Source organism: Molothrus aeneus, chromosome Z (genome assembly GCF_037042795.1).
Source record: "Molothrus aeneus isolate 106 chromosome Z, BPBGC_Maene_1.0, whole genome shotgun sequence".
Classification (NCBI taxonomy): Eukaryota; Metazoa; Chordata; class Aves; order Passeriformes; family Icteridae; genus Molothrus; species Molothrus aeneus.
Window position 1 is genome coordinate 11,411,498 of NC_089680.1, and position 19,654 is coordinate 11,431,151.

The window sequence follows — 19,654 nt, forward strand, 5'->3', positions numbered from 1 at the left end:
AGCTGCTGCATATAGATCAGTTCAAATCACAATTTCTGCCTGCTTGAAAACTACTTGAAAATGTTGTTGGAATGCATAGAAATACCAGCAATTACACTAAAATCTACTAATTGTCTAATACACTCCTATTAAATATAACAAACCTCATAATACTTCACATCTGTATCTTGTGTATAATTAATAGTTCTACACAAAATGCCCATAAGGAATCTATAAGAAGCAAACTTCAATTACACAGCAGTAATTTTCTTACGACTAGGTGACAAATAGATTACACAACAGCAACTATAGCTTCTTCTTTAATATGTGACAAGTAGATTATATGACAGCAACTACAGCTTGAAGCACTTATATAGATACTATTAAAATGTATTCTAACTGTATCTGCAGTTACTTGCGTGGCAAGTTTTCACTTCAATAGTGAAAAACTCGTCTTGAGCCTCTGCTCCAAAATGACATAACTGAAAGAAACCAAGTATTCTATTCCAGAACATTCTATCAGCATTCTATAAGAACTGAGTAAAGATATGTAAGCAGCTTAAACAACTGTTCCAACTGTTTGTGAAATCAATTAACATCAAATAGATCAAATTTTGTAAGTTATAAATAACATACCTAGCAAAAAAACCTACAACTCAGGTTCAGCAGGAATTTTGTTAATCACTGTCTCTATTAAAAACAGCCTACGTATTTAATTACATTGAAAGAGCACATAATTCTTTCTTTCTTGAATATGACAGTGACAATATGCAGCCCAGACAGCAGTGCTGTGTAATATTCACTGTGTAAGGAGTGAGCATTTCATTAAGAGTGTACAGCAAACATTCAGAAGACAACAAGACTTCAAAACACAGATAGTGGAATGAAAAACATTTCCACTTGACTCTTCTTCCTATCAATCTCCTAAGAGCAAGAACTCCTCACATCCTGATGATACACTTCTGCTGTATCTTTACTAACATTTGCTATTTTATTCTTTGCAGAGAGAATACACTCCCTCTGATGCCAAAGCTAGAAAGTACAAGTTACCAGTTAATCTATCAAAATGAAGTTCCACTTTAAAAATCTGGCTTGCCTTTTTCTTTTGTTCTGCACATCTCTAAGTTCAAATGGTTCAACATCAGTTCTTAGTAGCTGGATAGGTTTGGTTTGGTCTTGTCCAAAGGAGCTACTGGGCACAGAATGATGCTTGTGGCATTGCTCAAATGCAATGAGATCTCGAAGTGGGATGAGATTTGGTGCCTAAGAGGGTTCAGAAAGAGAGAAAGACAGAAAATGTGGAGGGGAACTCCAGTCAGATTGGATGAAGAAAGTAAGTCCAGTTTGGATTTCAGTTACACAAACAAAACTCCTGTAACATTTTGTAAAGAATATGGAGATGGAGTATTAATAGCATCAGAACAGAACCTCTGCCAATATGTATATGTGTAAACTATTTTCTGAAAATTAAAAGGTATGAATTTTCTCCACAGAACATATTTCACTAATATTTGCATTTCTTGTGTAGGTAGTTCAGGGTGAAGTTAGGAACCATCCACTGTAGACAAGGACTGAAGAAGCACCTTTCAAGGAAAAGCATTTCCATTCTTCTCAACTGGGATATGCAAGCATGTAAGTCCATAAGAAATAACATTTTTCAAAACATTGGGTATTCAGCATCCATAACATTTTCTTACCAAGCCTTTTACCATTCTATTTCTGCCCTGCAAAACAGGATTTTTCACCACATTCTGTTTCTGTAAGTAATTCTATTATAATCTCTCTAGGAAAAAACCCTATTTTTTTACCATACAAATATTGTCCAGTATTTTAGATAGTAAATTCTTCACACTTATTACCAGTGTACTGAACATTGATGAGCTATGGAATGTAGAATCAATTTAATGTAGTTATCAACACTTTCAGGCTTGCAGTCTGTCTCATATTGACATGTCAATAAGCAGGTACCCTTAGTTCTAGATCCCTCCTGGCATCTGTACTGAACAATTTCAAATTCAAAGTCTGTAAAGATGAAATTACTTGTGGTGACTAAGAAACCATGAAATTGACAAAACATTACAACTTAGAAAAGTATATTATTAAAATCCAGTACCTTCTTTTTCTGAGGTAAATTAATCTGAAGTAGTGACATTCTTGCATCCCACTGTGTTTCTCTGGAGTCAGCATCCTTTGCTGCAGGTTTAACAGGTATTAAAGTAGTAGTGATTGGCTGCCTTACAGCTGATGGAACTCTAGGTACTGGGTCAAGTTGCAAGTGCAACAGTGGAATAGCAGCCAGGTTCTGAGTGCTTGGTGCTTTGAACATATTCACATTTTCAGGGAACTGTAGCTGAGGCGAATCTTCTTGCTGTCCTTCACACTGATCTGAATTCAGATATTTGGGAGGACCCTCACACACTGTTTCTGCCCATCTCTCCTTTTCCTCATGCTTTTGTCTTGAAATCTCAGGGTTGTATCTACTTCTGTGGAAATCTTCCTCTGCCTTACTCTTTCTTGGTGCGTATGATGACTGATGGTCCCATAAGGAATCTGATGAACTCCAAGCTACTCGTGGTACTGGGGGTAGCCTGGCAAACGCTGATGACATTTCTGTTGGATGTAAAAATGCTGGTTTGATATGACAACTTGATTCCAGCTTAAGCAAAGGAAATCCATTTGAGTAACTAGTTTTTTTTTCAACAGGGATAAGCTTCACTTTTTTTTGGATGCCTGAAGAAGAAGCTAGGAGATGAAGTGGTTTAGTAGGCACTGAAGAATGCAAATCTTGGGATAGTGACATTAATCCTGTTTCCTTGCTGTTGCTTTCAAATAATGTCAAAGAGGCACTCTTATCCAGATGATTCTAAATGAGAAAAGCAAACAAACCAGTAGTTACATATCAACCATGCACTAAATACTCACAAAAATAGTTCTGTCTACACCAATCACTACTGACACATTTCCTAACTCAACAGGATAGATAACATACCAGATATACTGAACAGTCTTCATGAACCATGCTTTGATATACCTACTTTTATTCGACCATTGTTGCTTTCATCTTCTACACTCTTCCTTGGCTGAAAAACAGAGCTCTCTTGACCAGTTTTTCCCTTTTCTTCTTGAGTGGGCACTTGTGTTTTCAGAGAAGCATTGCTTTCAGCAGTGGGTGCAGGCTGGCTTCCTGCCAGCTGAACCAACCGATGCTGCTGCAATACTTGTTGTGCATTTGGCACATTGGTGAAGGACGACTGCACTAATTGCATTAAACTCATGAAGTTGATCTGCTGGAGCTGAATACACACATGAACAAAGTTAACAAATGCCAATAACTTTAACAGAAGTCTTAGCAAAAATGCCTAGGCTATCTTAGAGCTGTTCACTGAGGTGACAAAACACACAATGGGATGATTCAATAATGATTAATTTGTGTGCTTGTTTACTGTTTTGGACTTCCTTATAAGGTACAACAAATACCTGCCATAGGTTATGCTAAAGCAAAACAAATATCTTCAATTTTTTGTGAAGTTTCAATAAATGTAAAGTCATAGAGAATTGGCTCAACATACTACAACCACTTAAATCCTAGCACAGTTGAAAAGCTATCACAGCATCAGAATTTTTCCAAGTGTAAACTGTTGAAGGACATTGACTTATGTGAGCTAAAACATACTCAAAGATCTATAATTATACCACTCATTTTCTTGGTATAAAGAAAGACTTAAAAGCAGGAGTTAAGTCTAAAATAAGTTTCACAGTGGCTAACATGGAATTAGGAATTTCTTTAAGGAAAACAACCTGTGCTGGTTTTGCACTGAAGCCACCCATGGAAGTGATTTTTTCTGAGAGGAGCTGCTGAGAGCTTCCTCTGTGCCTAGCAAAACCAATTGCTGGTTAGCTTTGAGAATGAGAATATTAATGAGCCAATTAAAAACTAGACCTGCCGCTGTGAACACACATGTAAAAACGAACAAACCCTGAGAATTCTCTCTTTCCCTTCTGGCCTGGGAACAGGTAGCAAGGCTGGCCTGGCTCTGTCTCAGCCAGGCCAGGCCGGGCAGGCTCTGCTGCAGGGCCAGGTCAGGCCCGCTCGGCCCAGGGGGACTTGAGGGAGGGCTGGGCCAGGCCCCGGGGACTGCTTGAGATCCCAGCATGGCAGCCAAAAAAAATCCCCAGAGGCAGCTCTGTAGTCTACAGAGAGAGCAGCCCTGTGGCTGGAACTGAACGTAGCAAGGGATGGGAAACAGCCAGAGCGGCCACCACCATTCTGGCCTGGGCCCCCCGAGACTGAAACAGCCCCAGTGCGGCCTGAAATCCACCACCATGAGCACTCTGAACACCCTTGGCAGGGATCCTGGGAGCATCTGCAGGCCCTGGGTGAGATATTAACTCTTTTAGGGCATAGATAACACTTGCAGACCTTCAATACTCCCTCAGGTGAGAGAAAAGGACAGAGTAAAGACATGTAGAGAACAAAATGAGACATGAAGGTCAGTAAGAAGAAGTCAAGTCCTAGATGAGAGGGTTGAGGAGATGCTTCAGGTTTGGGTTGAAATCCTCTTGTAAGGCTATGGAGAAGATATAATTGATACATCAGACTTTTTTTCCCTCTAACTTATTGAAAGTATGGGGGGATGAAGTGTTCAAATTGTAGATATAAGCACAGGCATCTATGCTAAAGCAAGCAGACGTTGAAGTAGTTGTGATCCCAGGAGAAGTTTGAACAGAGAAAGAAAAGAGTGCCCCAAGGGAGAGAAGAAGACCTCTGTTCCCAGAGATAATGATCTCAGAGACAGACAAAGATAACCTTTGCTCTTGAACCCCATAAGCTGACATGGCTCATAAACACAGCTTTGGGAAGGCTGCAAAAGATGGGAGGGACTACATGATTGCAGATTTCTGAGCAGCTGCTATTCATGGACATTAAGAACCATGAGAGAACTGTTTCTTGTGGAGAAGTCAATGGCATGGCAAGGGCAACTCCCCTCCCTAAGTGAACAGAAGACTATTCTAGAGCTGATAAACTGACTGAATTGTTTCTGTAAGTTGTGAGTGAAAAAGAAAAGGTTGTAGGGGAAAGAGAAGTGTTCTAGAGGTTTTATTCTGATTCTTATTATTCTTTCTTTGAGTTACTGTCAAAAAAATTTTCTTTATACCCTTTTAAAGTTTTGAGCCTGCTTTGCCTTCTTAATCCTATCTCACAGCAGGAAATGAGTAGGTATGTTCTAGTGGGTGCACTGGCATTTAGCCAGCACTGAACCAACCACACACAGAAAGACCTTAAAACAGTAACTATTTCCATTTTTTAAACAACACGGTACCAAAAAAACTACTTAAAATAATTAGATGCTCTCACCTGAACTAATTTAAACATTTCATCTTGCAGCATCTGCCTGACAGTTTCTGATGTGCTTGCTTTCTCTTCTCTAGGGACTTCTTCCTTGACTTCTTGCTTCTTTGCAAAAACAGAAGTATGGGAGGCAAGACTTGACATAGTCGACACAGCAGTCTCAGAAGGCTGAGAATCACTTACAGTGTCTGCACTACTTAAGAAAGAAAAGAACCAACTATGAAAAACATTCAGAGTTCAAAACACCTACACAAGGTTGTCTTAAATCAATCCAGAAAAATTTTTAAGATACCTGTGTATTTAAAAAACATAATTTGTAGGAGCAACTGAATAATTAACAGTGAGTGCATGATCTTGACCAGAGAGCATGTAGGACATATTTCCTAACACTTCTTAAAATACTGAACGAAAAACAGCTGTAAAGATGTAATTCTATCTGATTTTGTAGCCACAAGTGTATCTAAAATATTATTATCACTAGAGATACAGGCAGAAAACAATGATTTGACAAAAAAGACAGAAAAAAGGCCTGGTTAGTCATAAAGAAAAACAGCTGATGGAAAATGAAGAGGGACATTTTTAGTTGAAATAAGGAAGAAGGCAGATTCATTTTGACTTAAGTAATGTTCAAGCAAACTGACAGGCCGACAAATCATGAGTGGTGGATGAATTCATAATCTGTATCAGAATAGGCCGATGCTTTTCTTTTAATTTTTCTTAACAGAAAAGGGTGAGGTGTTGTATTGCACTAAATAGTTTATTTAGTTGTTGTTTTGGGTGTTTGGTAATTTGCACTGATCACATGGTCTTTTCCCCCCAAAAGCCCCCGTGGTAATGGTTTGTCCCAGATTTACTCCTCTCCTCACCCCTTCCTCAGTTGTATCCCATTGGCTGTGGTCCTCTTCCTCCGACCCCCATTCCTCCAGGTTTAAAAGTCTCCCACCATCAGACATTTGCCCTCTTTCTCCCCTGGGACACCGCTTCTTAATAATTTTTTAGCCCAGAGGAGAAGAGCGCGATGTGTCTTTTACTTTTGTCCTTGAAAAGGCTGCAAGGGGCCAAGGGTCCAGAGATAGCCAGATCAGACCCCAACAGCTCTGGGAGAGCTCAGCCGTTTACAAAGTTCCTTTTAGATATTTGGGCTTAAAAAGTAAGGAGATTTCAGAGTAATGTATTGTACGTGTTACTCCAATTGTAAATTATTTTCTTTACATTTTCCCACAGTGATAATAAGGTCTTTTAGTTGGTAAAGAGTATTAAGTACGTTGATTCTTTACATGAAGAAGAGATGGTTAGGATTTACATTAAGCTATGAAGAAACTGAAGGATTTTACTTGCACCAACAGAAATCAACCCAAAAGACATTTCTCGGTTTAAGAAAAATGCTGACATTGCTATGGATACAGGCAACCCTTAGAGAATGTCTTACAATTGTACAGAATGGCCTCCAAGCATGTGAACAAACAGGATCATAAAGTAATGGATAATGAGTAGTTTTGGATATGTAATATGTGTGAAGGGGCATATGAAATCTTTAGGAAGGCAATTAGAATGTGCAAGCATGACTTGAAATGCCAAAAGATTGAGTAAATTTTTTTTTTAAGAGTTGGCATGAGAAACTCAAGAAGTAAGAGAGATTAAATACACATGAAAATGGAGCCCAAAAGTATGTCTAGTTCATATTTTCTTCTAAACTGAAAAAAGCCTCATATAGGACTGTTCCAGAACTGAAAGCCTGAGACTGACTCCTGACTCCTTTTCCCAATTCCAACATTGTCTTTATTTTGCATATATTTATGTAAATCTATTAGTTGCCATAGGATAGCTGCATTTTAATAATTTTACTTAAAATGTATATAAGTTAAAAATATTATTGTTCAGGTGTTCTATACAATCAAGTATCTTCCATAGTAATATTATATAATGAATTCTGTCCAGACCCAGAAAACAAAACTATCATGTCTCTTGAAATCTGGTAGCTCTGAATCAACATTTGAGTCATGAGATATTCCAGACAACACATGAGAGTATACGATCCACAAGGATTATAGTATAAAAAAGTTCCAGAAAAAGCTACTTAGTTTGTAGATACAATACACTCTACCTGCAAATATTTTGCAGTCAAAATAGTCAAAACTACACATCAGTATTACTTCAAATCAAAAATATTGTTTTATTACATAAAATAGCATAGGTTTATCTTACCTAGGAACTTCTGCATCTTGTTTTATAGAAAATGAGTGCGAAACGGTGCTACTAACAACTTCAGTCATACTATAAAGGGAGAAAAAATAGTATTGCAAATACTACAATAATTTGTTATGCTGTATGTTTCCATTTTATATACATGTATGTGTATAAATATACATATAACCTCCTGAAAAAGTATTTTAATTAGTATGAGATAAAGTACCTGCAGGTCACTCGATAAAAGCTATATAGATCTACATTGCTTTAATTACTGCATTACACTGCAATCTGAGCTGGCAAATATTGACATTCATGTTTTGTCTCCCCTAGCAATCAGAAACTGACTCAAACAAAAGTACTGAAAAAGTTCCAGCTATTCAAGACAGCAGGCAAAGAAAAGGTTGATTCTGGTAGACAAAGGAGGAGAAAATCCAATCCAACTAATACTGTTAATATCACTATAATCTGCATCTCTAGAAGAGAAAAAACAATACCATAATAAATTCTTGAGGGGCATCTTACATTCAGTTAAAACAAAACCATGTAATTTTAAATGTAGAGGATTTCAAGTCTTTCTAAAAGTCTTTTTAAAGTCATTTTAAAGTCTTTCACAAATCTTATGTATACATAGGGACATTTATTTATACGCTGTTGTAATAAGAGTTTCTATTTTTTCAATTATTGTCTTTCTCCTAGATAAAATACACCTTCTCACACACTGTGCTTGTTTTATTAGATCATTACTAATGATCTAATACTAAAATAATGATTCATCAACCCAGCCCTTCATATATGTGAAATGCCTGTACATGAAATAGGAGATGACTGAAACTGTTTGAAACCATGGCTTTGTTGTTATAAGCAACAGCAGGAACCCAAGACATCACTGGATACAATCATTAACAAAACTGCTTTAGATTTTTAAGCAAAGTTAAAAGATTTAAAAGAGTTTTAAAAAATCAAGTCACTTACATATTCTGCTTAGCCTTTTCTTCCTTTGTTTCCTCCACGTTTGGATCTTCTTGAGCACTATCTACAGCTGAAATGGCAACCTGCTAAATATAAAAAGATAAAAAGATCTAAACTTGCAAATTTATCTACCCCTTCTGTTTCAATAAAATACAAGTTTTTTAGCCTATGGCAAATGTATTTTTGATTAAATATCCAATTACAAAAATCTGACTAAAAATAATCAAAATTACATACTTATCAGAAGATGGTTACAGATCAGCAACAAAGAGATATAATGATTTATCTCAGAATCTTTCTTTCCTAAAACAATCTCATTATTATAAGATTTTAGTTCCAAATTCATATTCATGTAGTACCCTGGATATATATTCTGCTAATCTCAGACCCACTAGTAAGGAGGAAAATGTGGAAACAATCCCGTTGCATATACACAAACTATCTATAAAACAAGAAAATGAAACAAATGTAGGATCTTGTACATGCCATAGATTCACTATAGTAAAATGTATTGAAAAAATTGGAGACAACAATACAAAGCATAGCAGCCCTGCCCTTAGCCACTTTCAAAGAAAAGATACCTATGACCAAAAATGATGCATGGAAAAAGTAAGCTTATTTATAAATCCAGACTGACTTTTCAGACAGAAGCAAAATAAACATTTTGATGTATTTTTTAAAAAAAGCAATTCAATTTTATGTATACATATACTACATATAAATATATGAAAGCATACACACATTTTCAAAAGTGCTCAGAGCAGATCTCACTTTACTACCTTTTAATTGTTAATTTTATTATTAGGCAAGAAAAAAGATTCACCAACCCTAAACAATTTAGTCCTCAAGTTCACAAATACATTGATGAATTCAGGATACTTTGAAAACAGTATTCATAACAACTCGATGTTTCCATATAATATCCTGTCACATCAGGAGAAATGCTGGAGCTGAGTAAGGCAGCCAGACCTGCTCTCTGTGTTACAACCAGTACAACTAAGGAAAGTTGATGGGTGGCAGTAGGAGTTAACTCTCTTCTGAGAAGTAACAAGACATCCATTTGCTAACCTGACACACTCTCTTGGAGTGCTTCTTCCCTGGGGCTCCTGTCAGGGACGTCTCCGAGAGACAACCAAGGCCTGCACAGCCCACTATTACCTGCTGCTGTTGTTTCACATGTGCACCAGTGACACATCCATGAGCAGGTTGAGAAGGGAGTGAGGGCTCTGGAGTGCAGCCAATCCTCCCAGGCAAAAGGAAGGGGTTTGAAAGAGTTTGAATCTGGTGAATCAACAAATGGCTAGAGGACTGGGGCCACAGCCAGGGGTATGGCTTCTTCAGCCATGGGACCTGCTTTGAGAGCCTGGTCTGCTGAGGGCTGATGGAGTTCATCGATCAGAGAAGGGGAAGAGCACCTTCAGTCATAGTCTTGGAAAGGGGGAAGAGGCCTTTAAACTCAAGTTGTCAGGGGAGGGGCAATTTTCTGAGGGAGTCAGAAAGAGATGCCTGGAGAGGAGCTGCTTGCCAACAGAGCACCTGAAGAGTTGCACAAAGGAATTACAAGTACTCCTGCCAGTAACTCAGCTTCATCGGGGGCCTCTATGCAAGCATATCTAGCACAGGGAATAAAAAAAAGTATGTCTGCCAGGTACAATGTTACTGGCATTGCAGATGTGGTGTGATGGCTCTGATGACTGGAGTGCTGGAATGGATGTATGCAGGCTCCTTCTTTAGGAAGCACAGGCAGAGGAGATGAGGAGTGGGTGTTACCCTCTATGTCAGTGACTAGCTGCAGTGCATGGAGCTCTGCCTGGGGATGGATGAGGATTTGACCAAGAGTTTATGGCTCAGGTTTACAGGGAGGTCAGGGACAGGTGGCATTACAGTGGAGTTCTGATAAAAGTCTGTCCAGCTAGGGAAGATGAAACAGATGAGGTCCTTTATATGCAGATAGGAACAACCTCATGTTTGCAAACCCAGGTCCTCACAGGGAACTTCAACCATCCCAGTATCTGCTGAGGGGGCAACACAGCATGGCAGAAGCAATTCTGGAGGTTCTGAAAGGCATTGATGATAACTTCCTTCCACATGTGATAGAACAGGCAGTGAGGAGAGGTACTATGGTGAACCTCCTTCTGACCAACGAGGAAGAGCTGATGGGCAATGCGAAGTTCAAGGACAGCCTTAGCTCCAGCAGCCATGAAATGGTGAAGTTTGAGTTCCTCAGGGCAGTGAGGAGGGCACACAGAAAGCTCACTGACCTTCACTTCAGGAGAACAGTCTTCGTCTTCTTCAGGCATCTTCTTGGTAGAGTCCCATGGGATTGCACCCTGGAAAGAAGAGAGGCACAAGAAAGCTGATTAATATTCAGGAACCACCTCCTCCAACCTCAGGAGGGATGCATCCCAATGAAGAGGAAGTTAGACAAAAATGCCAGGAGGCTTGCATGGATGAACAAGGAGTTCTCGGACAAAGTCAAACACAAAAATGAAGCCTACAGAGGATCGAAACAAGTACAGGGTGAGGAATATTGAGAGATTGTCCAAATCAAACATATCCTGTGCTGCATGCAGAGCAGCATGGCTAGCATATTGATGGAGGCAATTCTCCCTCTATTCTGTCCTCAGAAGACTCACTGGAGCACTGTGTTCAGCTCTGTGTCCCCCAGTATAAAAAGACATAAACCTGCTAAAGCAAGTCCAGAACAAAGGGTGTTCAGGGGCCTGGAGCACCTTTCCCATGTGGAAAGGCTGTCAGAGTTGGGGTTATTCAGCATAAAGACCAGAAAGCTCTAGGGAGACTTCAGAGCAGTCTTTCGGTACCTAAAGGAGCCTACAGGAAAATTGGAGATGGACCTTTTACAAGAGCACAATAGTAACAGGTGAGGGGGGAATTACTTCAGACTGAAAAAGGGTGGGCTTAGATTACATTTTAGGAAATAATTCTTTACTGTGAGGAGATAAGGCACTGGAACAGGTTACCCAGAGAAGCTGTGGGTGTCCCATCCATGGAAGTGCTCAAGACCAGGTTGGATGGGGTCCTGGATAATCTGGTCTAATGGAAGGTGTCCCTGCCAATGGCAGAGTGTTTGGAATGAGATGATCTTTAAGGTCCCTTCCAAACCCAAATGTTTCTATGATCTCTGATGATTGAATGGCAACTTGCCTGTTCTCTTTGATCTTCTACAGGTCTGATCTTGACAGAGCTATTGGAGCTCTGTGAAGTTTCATATGGCTCCTCAAAGAATTCTACAATATAAACACAATTACTCTAAATTAGAAAACTACATAGATTATAGTACTGTTACATGATTTCTGACAGCAGGTCATATTAATCCACTTTTTCCATAGTGTGGAGTTCAGAGTTGCTTCTGCAAATTCAAAATTTGTGCTTTTACTAGTGTTGATGCACGCACCCAAAGACAGCAGTAAAAAAATCCCCAGCTTATGTAAAGTGTACAAATATGATAATTTATACATACTCAGCTCTTAAAATTTGCAAAGTGTTTTGCACATTTGTGTGAATATTTCCAGAGTAAAAGTATACGAGAGAATAGAACATGTTAACATACATTTTTCTATCTCTATAGAAAATAGTGAGATAGCGAAAAAGTGATCAGAAAGTCTTGATAATACAATTTTATATAATTTAGTTATAATATAAACTGGATAAAATAATTCCAATACAACTATGAAGACCTTTGCATTTTTTGACTAAATGAACAGAGGAACATAAAATTGTATTCATGCAAAACTCCTACTGCTTTATATGTCAGACCATAATAAAAGGATATATCATTAAAACAAACCTTGTTCTGATGTTACATCCAACTCCTGCTGAACAAATGGTTCCACTTCATTCAGGTCTTCAGTTATATAAGGCACAGAATTATTTCCCTGATTAATTTTCTTCTTATAAAAATATTTTGACTTTGTAGACATTCTGGTAATATGGATTAGAAAACATAATTAACAACATAAGTATCTGGCTCACTTCAAGTATGCTGTTCCTTTCATACTGCAGGCTAGTACCTAACTGTAAAATAAACACTGTTGTGATAAAACCAATATTCATTTAGGTTTTCTCTCTGACTACAACTTAAACCAAGCTTAATTTTTTTTTTTTTTGCATAGCTGTGATGTTTTAGTGCCATTAATGGTACACTCTTTCAGACAGGTGTTTCCAGACAAATTGTGCTATGTCTTTAAAATCATCTGGTAAAGGCTACATTTATCTCCCTCACAGGAACTTTGTTTATCCAAAAAAATAGGAAATGGTCAGACAAGACATACAATCATGTCTCAAAATACTTGAGATTATTTTCAGAATACTAGAGATCTATATAACTCACTCTCTATATATATTCTAATACGAGAGGTCAATTTTTTTTCTTATTGCAATATAAGACGAAATGCCTCAGAGGAATTCAGGTTAAGGATTCTTTATCTTCAAGATAGTGCAAGATATTAACAAAAAAAATATTTACTGCTTTTTCCATCTATTTTTCCAACATGCATGCATATGACATAGCTAGATTACAGATCCAGAAGAAAATAAACTAACATTGTGAACCACTCATTTCAAATCAAAGAAAATTATACTGAAGAGAGGGGAAGTTATCTGAATTCTTTGAGAAAACCATGACACTTGTTATATTGGAAATCTAGATTCTATTTCCACATGATTAAGCTTATAAACAACCATGTACAATTCACTTAATATGCAACAACTACCTTATGTACATGTGCTGATGGAGAATATTTAATTTGCTTCATGCAGCTGTAACCAATATGCCCAAGTTTGACTTCTTGCACAAAATTAAACATGTATATAATACATAAATATAAGTATGTATATAATACATATATTACAGTAGATCTCTTCATGCTGCTCAGTAGAGGAATTATGACCAACTAGGGTTCTTAGGTTAAAAAAAAATTACCTCAAATCACTTTCACAAAGATTATCATAGATTTGTACAATCTGGACATCAAGAGGAGAATTGACCACTGTGAAAGACCCTTCATCCATACTGCTTTCTTCCTCTGTTCTAGACTGGGCTTCTGATAGAGATGCAATTTCCTTCAGATATTGATCCTCCTGATGCTATTAATAAAAATAATGATAATTGAAATTCACTAGTTAAAAAAATACCAGGTACTTTAAAAAAAACTACAATCCTTTCATATAGAATGATTATACTTAATTCATATCCTTTTCTTTATTATAGAGCCAAGAAATCCTGGATTTACAGATTTACAGAAACATGCGTTTCTCCCCTTTTTGCATTAACTGAAGCAATGGTCCTCTGAATTATCCAAAGGAAATATAAGAAAGGTTTCTCAGTGTCAACTGAGTATGAGTTGTCAAAGATACTACATGACAGTATAATCAAGATAAATATAAACAGTAAGATTTGGCCTCATCCAGACAATATAGAACTCTCAAATTTCCACTGAAAACAGTATGAAAGGCAAAAAGAGATACATAACTTTGTGGTTAGATGCATGCACAAGATATGTAAGTTGCAAATAAAATACTTATCAAAAAAACCAGAAAATACAAACCAAAAGTAAGAAAAAAATCTCTTTTGAAACTGGAGAAAAGCCTTCTCAACCTAAATCCCCCAACCTTCTTCCCTCAAAATCTTTCATGTATTCTCTGACTCTATGTATTGTTAATTAAAGAAGCTAAGTGATCCAGTTGTCTCTGAAGTATAAACTAAAGCAATATGTACCAGAATCCTCTGGCAAATCTCCTCCTTCATATCCACACATATACTCCAAACCTCTGTAACAGTACTAGTCATTTTTCACTGGTCTTTAACCAGTTAAAATACTCCAGTCAGACTGTATCTGCACTGTCCTCAAACACAAATGAACTTAAACTCTTGCAAGAGGACTATTTCTTTATTCTTTGCCTTGCTTTGCCATGTTCTATCTCTAGAAGTATGTTTTTTCAAAGATGATGTCTAAAACTAGACACAGTGGTCAAACTTACAGGAATCTGTGCAAAAAATGTGGTGTCTGGATAAATTACCTGTATTTTGAACTTCCAAATAGAACTTTCATCTCCAACTCAAGTATTTCTCCTGACAGAATTTCAGTATTTCTGGATTTTTACCCTTTTCTTAGCAACTCTTAAAAGAAAGGCTATTAGTCAATATTCTGTGTTTTACTGAGAACAGAACTATAAGGTAAAACACGTATGTGATTTTTCCCTACTGGCATAACTCACTCACACACTTCACTAACACTTGTCCCATCCTTTTTCTTACCTTACATTTTATGCTCCTTGTTTGAGATCTGTCTCCATATAACTGTTCTAACAACCAAAAAGATGTAAGGATGGCTGCCGATGATGTTTTCAGATGTATCATTGGAAAAGTCTCTTCTAAGGAATCTTGTTTATTGGATCCACAGAGCAGTCTTTTATCGGACCATCTGATCATCCACTCCAGCAATTTTGAAATATTGCTTAATTTGCCCATCAAATCTATAGGCACTTCTTCTGCTGGTACAATACCAACTACATCAAGAGTTTTGTAAATGTATTTAGGAATTGCCTGAGTATGCAGTGTAGAGGAAGTATGGTTATGAAAGGTCTGGCTTGCTTGTGCAACATTGACTCCTTGATTGTCAGTCTCAGCTCTGTATATAGATTTGTACTTTAAACCAAATAAGCCTTCTTTAAGTCCTTTTTTTAGGTTACACACAGAAGGTTCTGTTGTCTGCCCAACAGTCTGTACAACTGTTGGTTTTTCCAAAATATTTTTGCTTTCATTATAGGCAGATACTTTTCCAGGATCACAGGATGCCAGGGTGACAGTATAGCAGGACCCTGCTCTAAACACACTTTGACTTCTAGTTTTGTTTTGTCGACGTTTTAGTGTTGTGTGAACATCAAAAAAGAGAGAGTTCAACTCATGCTCTCGAAGCAGCCCAGAAAAGCTAGTGAGAAATGGAATTCCAAGGTCACTGTACTTTATCAGGTCTCTCTCAAGGACATAACTCAAAAAGAGTTCTAAAAATCTAACATACTCATCATCATCACGTTCAAATTCCCATGCACCAACTACAGGCAAATTATGTTGATTAAGCCTGTCTCTCCAACGTATTTTGTCTTTATGTTTTGTTTTACAGCTAGGAGCTTTTATCTTGTGTGTGGTATTTTTGTTACCTATTTCCCTTTGTTGTTGGAGCTCATTTCCCCTGTAAGACAATAGATGTAAGAACCATTAATACTCAAATCAATTTTAAAAAGAATTACATGCAACATTAGTTCTTTATCTTCCACTGAAGTTAAAAACAGCCAAAACCCCTAAATTTACATTAGTACAATGTATAGGTGGCAAGTTAATCAAATTCAAAATCCATAGACAGAAACTAGGCAGTAACATATATGAATGTAGACATAGCTGATAGTAATTTACACTTCAATAATTTATTAGTCACATACTAACTGATATAACATTGGCAGTTCTACAATTTGGGAAATCTGTAGTTCTTCATTTGATAAATCATCCATAGTGACAATTAACCTGTTTGGTCAAGAGATTACTTGATCAGTGGGAGACAACTTTCCCCCCCCCCCCATTTAAATCAAAAGCCTTCTGCTGCAATTTTCTCATACCTTGGGAATGAAGGTGTTTGAGGTCTTGTTTCTTCAGTAAACAAAGCATCAGAAAGTGTGTCTGCTGCGTCTGCATCATTATATACCTGAGGATTCCCAACATCAGTAAGTGTGCTTGTGCTTAGACTAGTGCCTAATGAGAATCTGTCATAACAGTGCTCCTCATCATTTGATGCTGCCTCTTCTACTGGCTCCCAAATATTAACTTCAATAGGGCCTATGTTCTTTACTACACGTCTCAAGGCCTTCTTCCTCTCTTCTTCAGCAGCTTGTATAATAGACATCATTTCTTCACTTTCAGGACCTTCTGAAAGAAAGAAAACCAAGTTTTTAGTCTTAATTTTCAGTTTTAATTTAGTCTCAAATTGAGACATGAATTAATTTCAATTAAAATCATAAATTAGAGCCATTTATAAATTCAACAAGAAACTGTGATAAAGTGAAGAAACATCAACATTTTGAAAACCATGATACCCTGTGAATGGTATAGAAATCACATGTATCAGAAAGAAAACACAGACTTTGTGATGAAACTCAAAGTTTTCCAGCTGAAAATGACAATAATTGTTTTGCATGGAGTATGACAAAAATTATGTCACAAGCTAATAACTAGGATAAAAAACAAAGCTTGTTGAAAATTTCCAGAAGAATGATGAACATTACCTTTAACAGTACTGTGTCTGAGCCGCTGCTGAAGTCCACGATATTTATCTCTAAGTGGAACTCTTACATCTTCAGGATTAGGAAATGCTTTTACAAAAATCTCTGCCACCTACACAAAAAACGAAAGCATCTTTTCCAGTAGCTATCGTCTTATCACACGTACCTTACACCATGAGAAAATCTAACTAGTAGGTTTTCCAAGGAGGGGAAATATTTGTAATAATCTTTATAAGCTTTTATTCTAGTTTTAAGGTCTTCTACCTTTTTTACTGGTGGCAATTCTCCAAGCAGACTTAAAATTACATCCTGAACTAATTCTTCAACATTCATGAATCTGCAGAAAGGAAGCATTCGACAAGCCCACTCCACTGCCTTCAGACAATGCTCAACTGTGTAGGCATCATATCCATTCTTATTCGGATCCTAAAAAAATTACCAGAAATTAATTACTATGAACAATGTATTTCAGCAAAATGATTCATACATTTCAAATAGTAATGCTACTTAAAAATAAAAATCTCTAACTTGTCTGCAAGCAGAGCAGTATATGAGGGCAGGAAACAGATCAACATTGTAATTGATCATAATGTACATTAAAAAAATAAGAGAGAGAGAAAAAAAGGGCTTTTTAAAATCAGCTTAGGAAATAATTCCATTAGCACACAGCTGAAGAGTTTGTTTACTGTCACAAGTAAAACCTTAGGATTTGCCTAAACTGTGAAGTAAGCTATTCTACTTTGACTTCAGGTGATCATAAATTCTTTCTTATTAGCAAGATAATTAAGCCTTGCAAGAGGCTTTTAAGATGGATTGGTTTATTTTGAACAGTATTTTCTATCTCATCTGTCACTGTCAGACAAAGTACAGAAAAATCAGAGTAATCCACCATTTGAAACAGAGCCATCCTGTTTATCTGAAACTTGGGTTTTTCTGGTGAAGAAAAAGCTTGGACTTGTTACAGAATACATGACAAATACGTTAGTAGTTTTTTCTTTTTCTTCCTGGACCTCTGACATCAATTGAGAATGTATAAGTAGAGAAAACATGATCAAATTTTAATTTTTTTCATTACTCTTTCTGACAACCATGTATATTTAACACACCATAAACCCGATTTTTGGTGTACTAAGTATGTATTATTCAATAAATTCTCGACCAAATAGGCAAAAAAACAAGCCAGAAAGTAAATTCTTAGGTTAACAAGTGTAGAAGCTATTGCTTTCCTGGCAGCTCTTCCGACTCAAATACCAAGCAAAAGCCTAACAGAAATATTGTCAGGAAGAGGGAGATCACAGGCACAGCACACTGCTCCATAGCATCAAATACATAATTCACATTGCAAGCACTGTGCTCATTTTGTTCTGTTAAGCAAATAGAAGTTCTCACAGAAATATACAGCAGATCTTCAGAATTTTTCTCATAGCTTCATGCAATTAAGATGTATCTCTACTATATTAGTAATACAATTACCTTGATATTGTTAATATTTTCCCTTGCAGTTTGGTACCGCCTACAGCTGTCAGATAATTTTTCACGAACATGAAACATCCAACATAATGCACAGAACTCTCTGAACCAACCTACAACACAAAAATGCAGTATGATGAGATTCTATTTAAATAAGTTAAATAGAGTAGCATGACATTTTTCAGTATTGTTCTGGAGCTACAGCTCCTTAGTCACACTTAGTGTTCATGTTCTTTCGCATCTATCAGGTCTGTAACGCAACCCCCACAGCCAATCCAGAACAGCACATTTTAGAGTAAGAGTTTCAATAACTAACAAAAAAGCTGGAAATGAAATGTGTTCCTGATGCATTGCAATATACCAACTCAACCTAATATACCAGCTGTGGATTTTCACTGGTGCTCTTTTTTCCAGCTCTAAATTATCTTATGTTACTGCATACAGACCTAAAATTTTACAGGTAATGTCATCAAACTGGTGGGCTCCAGAAGATGTAGATCCATAGACAGCAGTGCGGAAATTGCAGTAACAAAGCAAAGTCTCTGGGAAGGGACTCAGCAAAGGAAGAGAACCTTTCATTCGGATCTATAACAACAGGTAAATAAACAATCAAAATGGAAATAAAAATCAGTTAACATTTTACATGTATCACTACTAAAGGCACAGCCTCTCAGTTATTAGAATACTGCCAAGATCAGTAAAATTGCCTGAAGCCTGCTTTTGATTTTCTTCAAATCACTATTCTGAAAATTCATTTAAAGGGATATGTTTAATATGAACTATGGCACAAAGAACGTTTTTGTTTGAATGGTACTCATGATTACCATGAAATACAAGAGTAACACGAAGTATAAGAACTAATATCACAATCAAGAAACCAGACTGATTCAACACAGTACAGGTTGCTGTCACCAAGGCTGACTAGCTTTGCCTCCAGTTTCAGTTGGAATGTCTGACCAGCTCCCCATGCTAACATGAGGCATGTGACCATGCAAACAGAAGTAAATACTTTTCTGTCAGATCAGTTCCTGATCTCAATCACTGCACTAATGCTGGTGCAGGGGGATTGTGGGAAGAGAGAGCCATACACACACTCTCTTCTTCTTTAAGTAACTATGTTAGAAAAGAAAAGACTGATTCTTTTAATCAATTTATTCTGAATTTGCTTCTGAGCAAACAAATTGCACAAAGGTAAAATGAGATTTTGCAAGTTCTGTGCACTAAGATCCCTTTACCTGAAGTGAGCATTACATTCTCTGTTAATATTCAACCCTAAGTGATTTGGAGCATATTTCCAGCTAACAGCTATAACTCCCAATTAAGGTCTGCTTTTTTCTTTTAATGGAAAATAAATTGATTCCTATGTTACCAAGTAGGTATAAAAAGACATCCAAAAGGAAACAC

At 37.1% G+C, this 19,654-nt stretch overlaps 1 protein-coding gene across 1 annotated transcript in view; it reads right to left on the bottom strand.

Moving 5' to 3' along the window:
* Nucleotides 1–19,654, bottom strand: part of CPLANE1 (ciliogenesis and planar polarity effector complex subunit 1) — a 59,170-nt gene that overhangs the window by 17,481 nt on the left and 22,035 nt on the right. The window contains exons 20-35 of the mRNA XM_066568879.1: nucleotides 18,697–18,835; nucleotides 18,254–18,363; nucleotides 17,045–17,206; nucleotides 16,784–16,892; nucleotides 16,121–16,427; nucleotides 14,766–15,699; nucleotides 13,431–13,594; nucleotides 12,297–12,430; nucleotides 11,654–11,736; nucleotides 10,750–10,818; nucleotides 8,492–8,574; nucleotides 7,535–7,603; nucleotides 5,336–5,522; nucleotides 3,015–3,272; nucleotides 2,093–2,842; nucleotides 1,076–1,242 (exon numbers count right to left, since the gene is read on the bottom strand). Coding sequence (XP_066424976.1) covers nucleotides 1,076–1,242; nucleotides 2,093–2,842; nucleotides 3,015–3,272; nucleotides 5,336–5,522; nucleotides 7,535–7,603; nucleotides 8,492–8,574; nucleotides 10,750–10,818; nucleotides 11,654–11,736; nucleotides 12,297–12,430; nucleotides 13,431–13,594; nucleotides 14,766–15,699; nucleotides 16,121–16,427; nucleotides 16,784–16,892; nucleotides 17,045–17,206; nucleotides 18,254–18,363; nucleotides 18,697–18,835 — 3,725 coding nt within the window. The remainder of the gene's footprint in view (nucleotides 1–1,075; nucleotides 1,243–2,092; nucleotides 2,843–3,014; nucleotides 3,273–5,335; nucleotides 5,523–7,534; nucleotides 7,604–8,491; nucleotides 8,575–10,749; nucleotides 10,819–11,653; nucleotides 11,737–12,296; nucleotides 12,431–13,430; nucleotides 13,595–14,765; nucleotides 15,700–16,120; nucleotides 16,428–16,783; nucleotides 16,893–17,044; nucleotides 17,207–18,253; nucleotides 18,364–18,696; nucleotides 18,836–19,654) is intronic.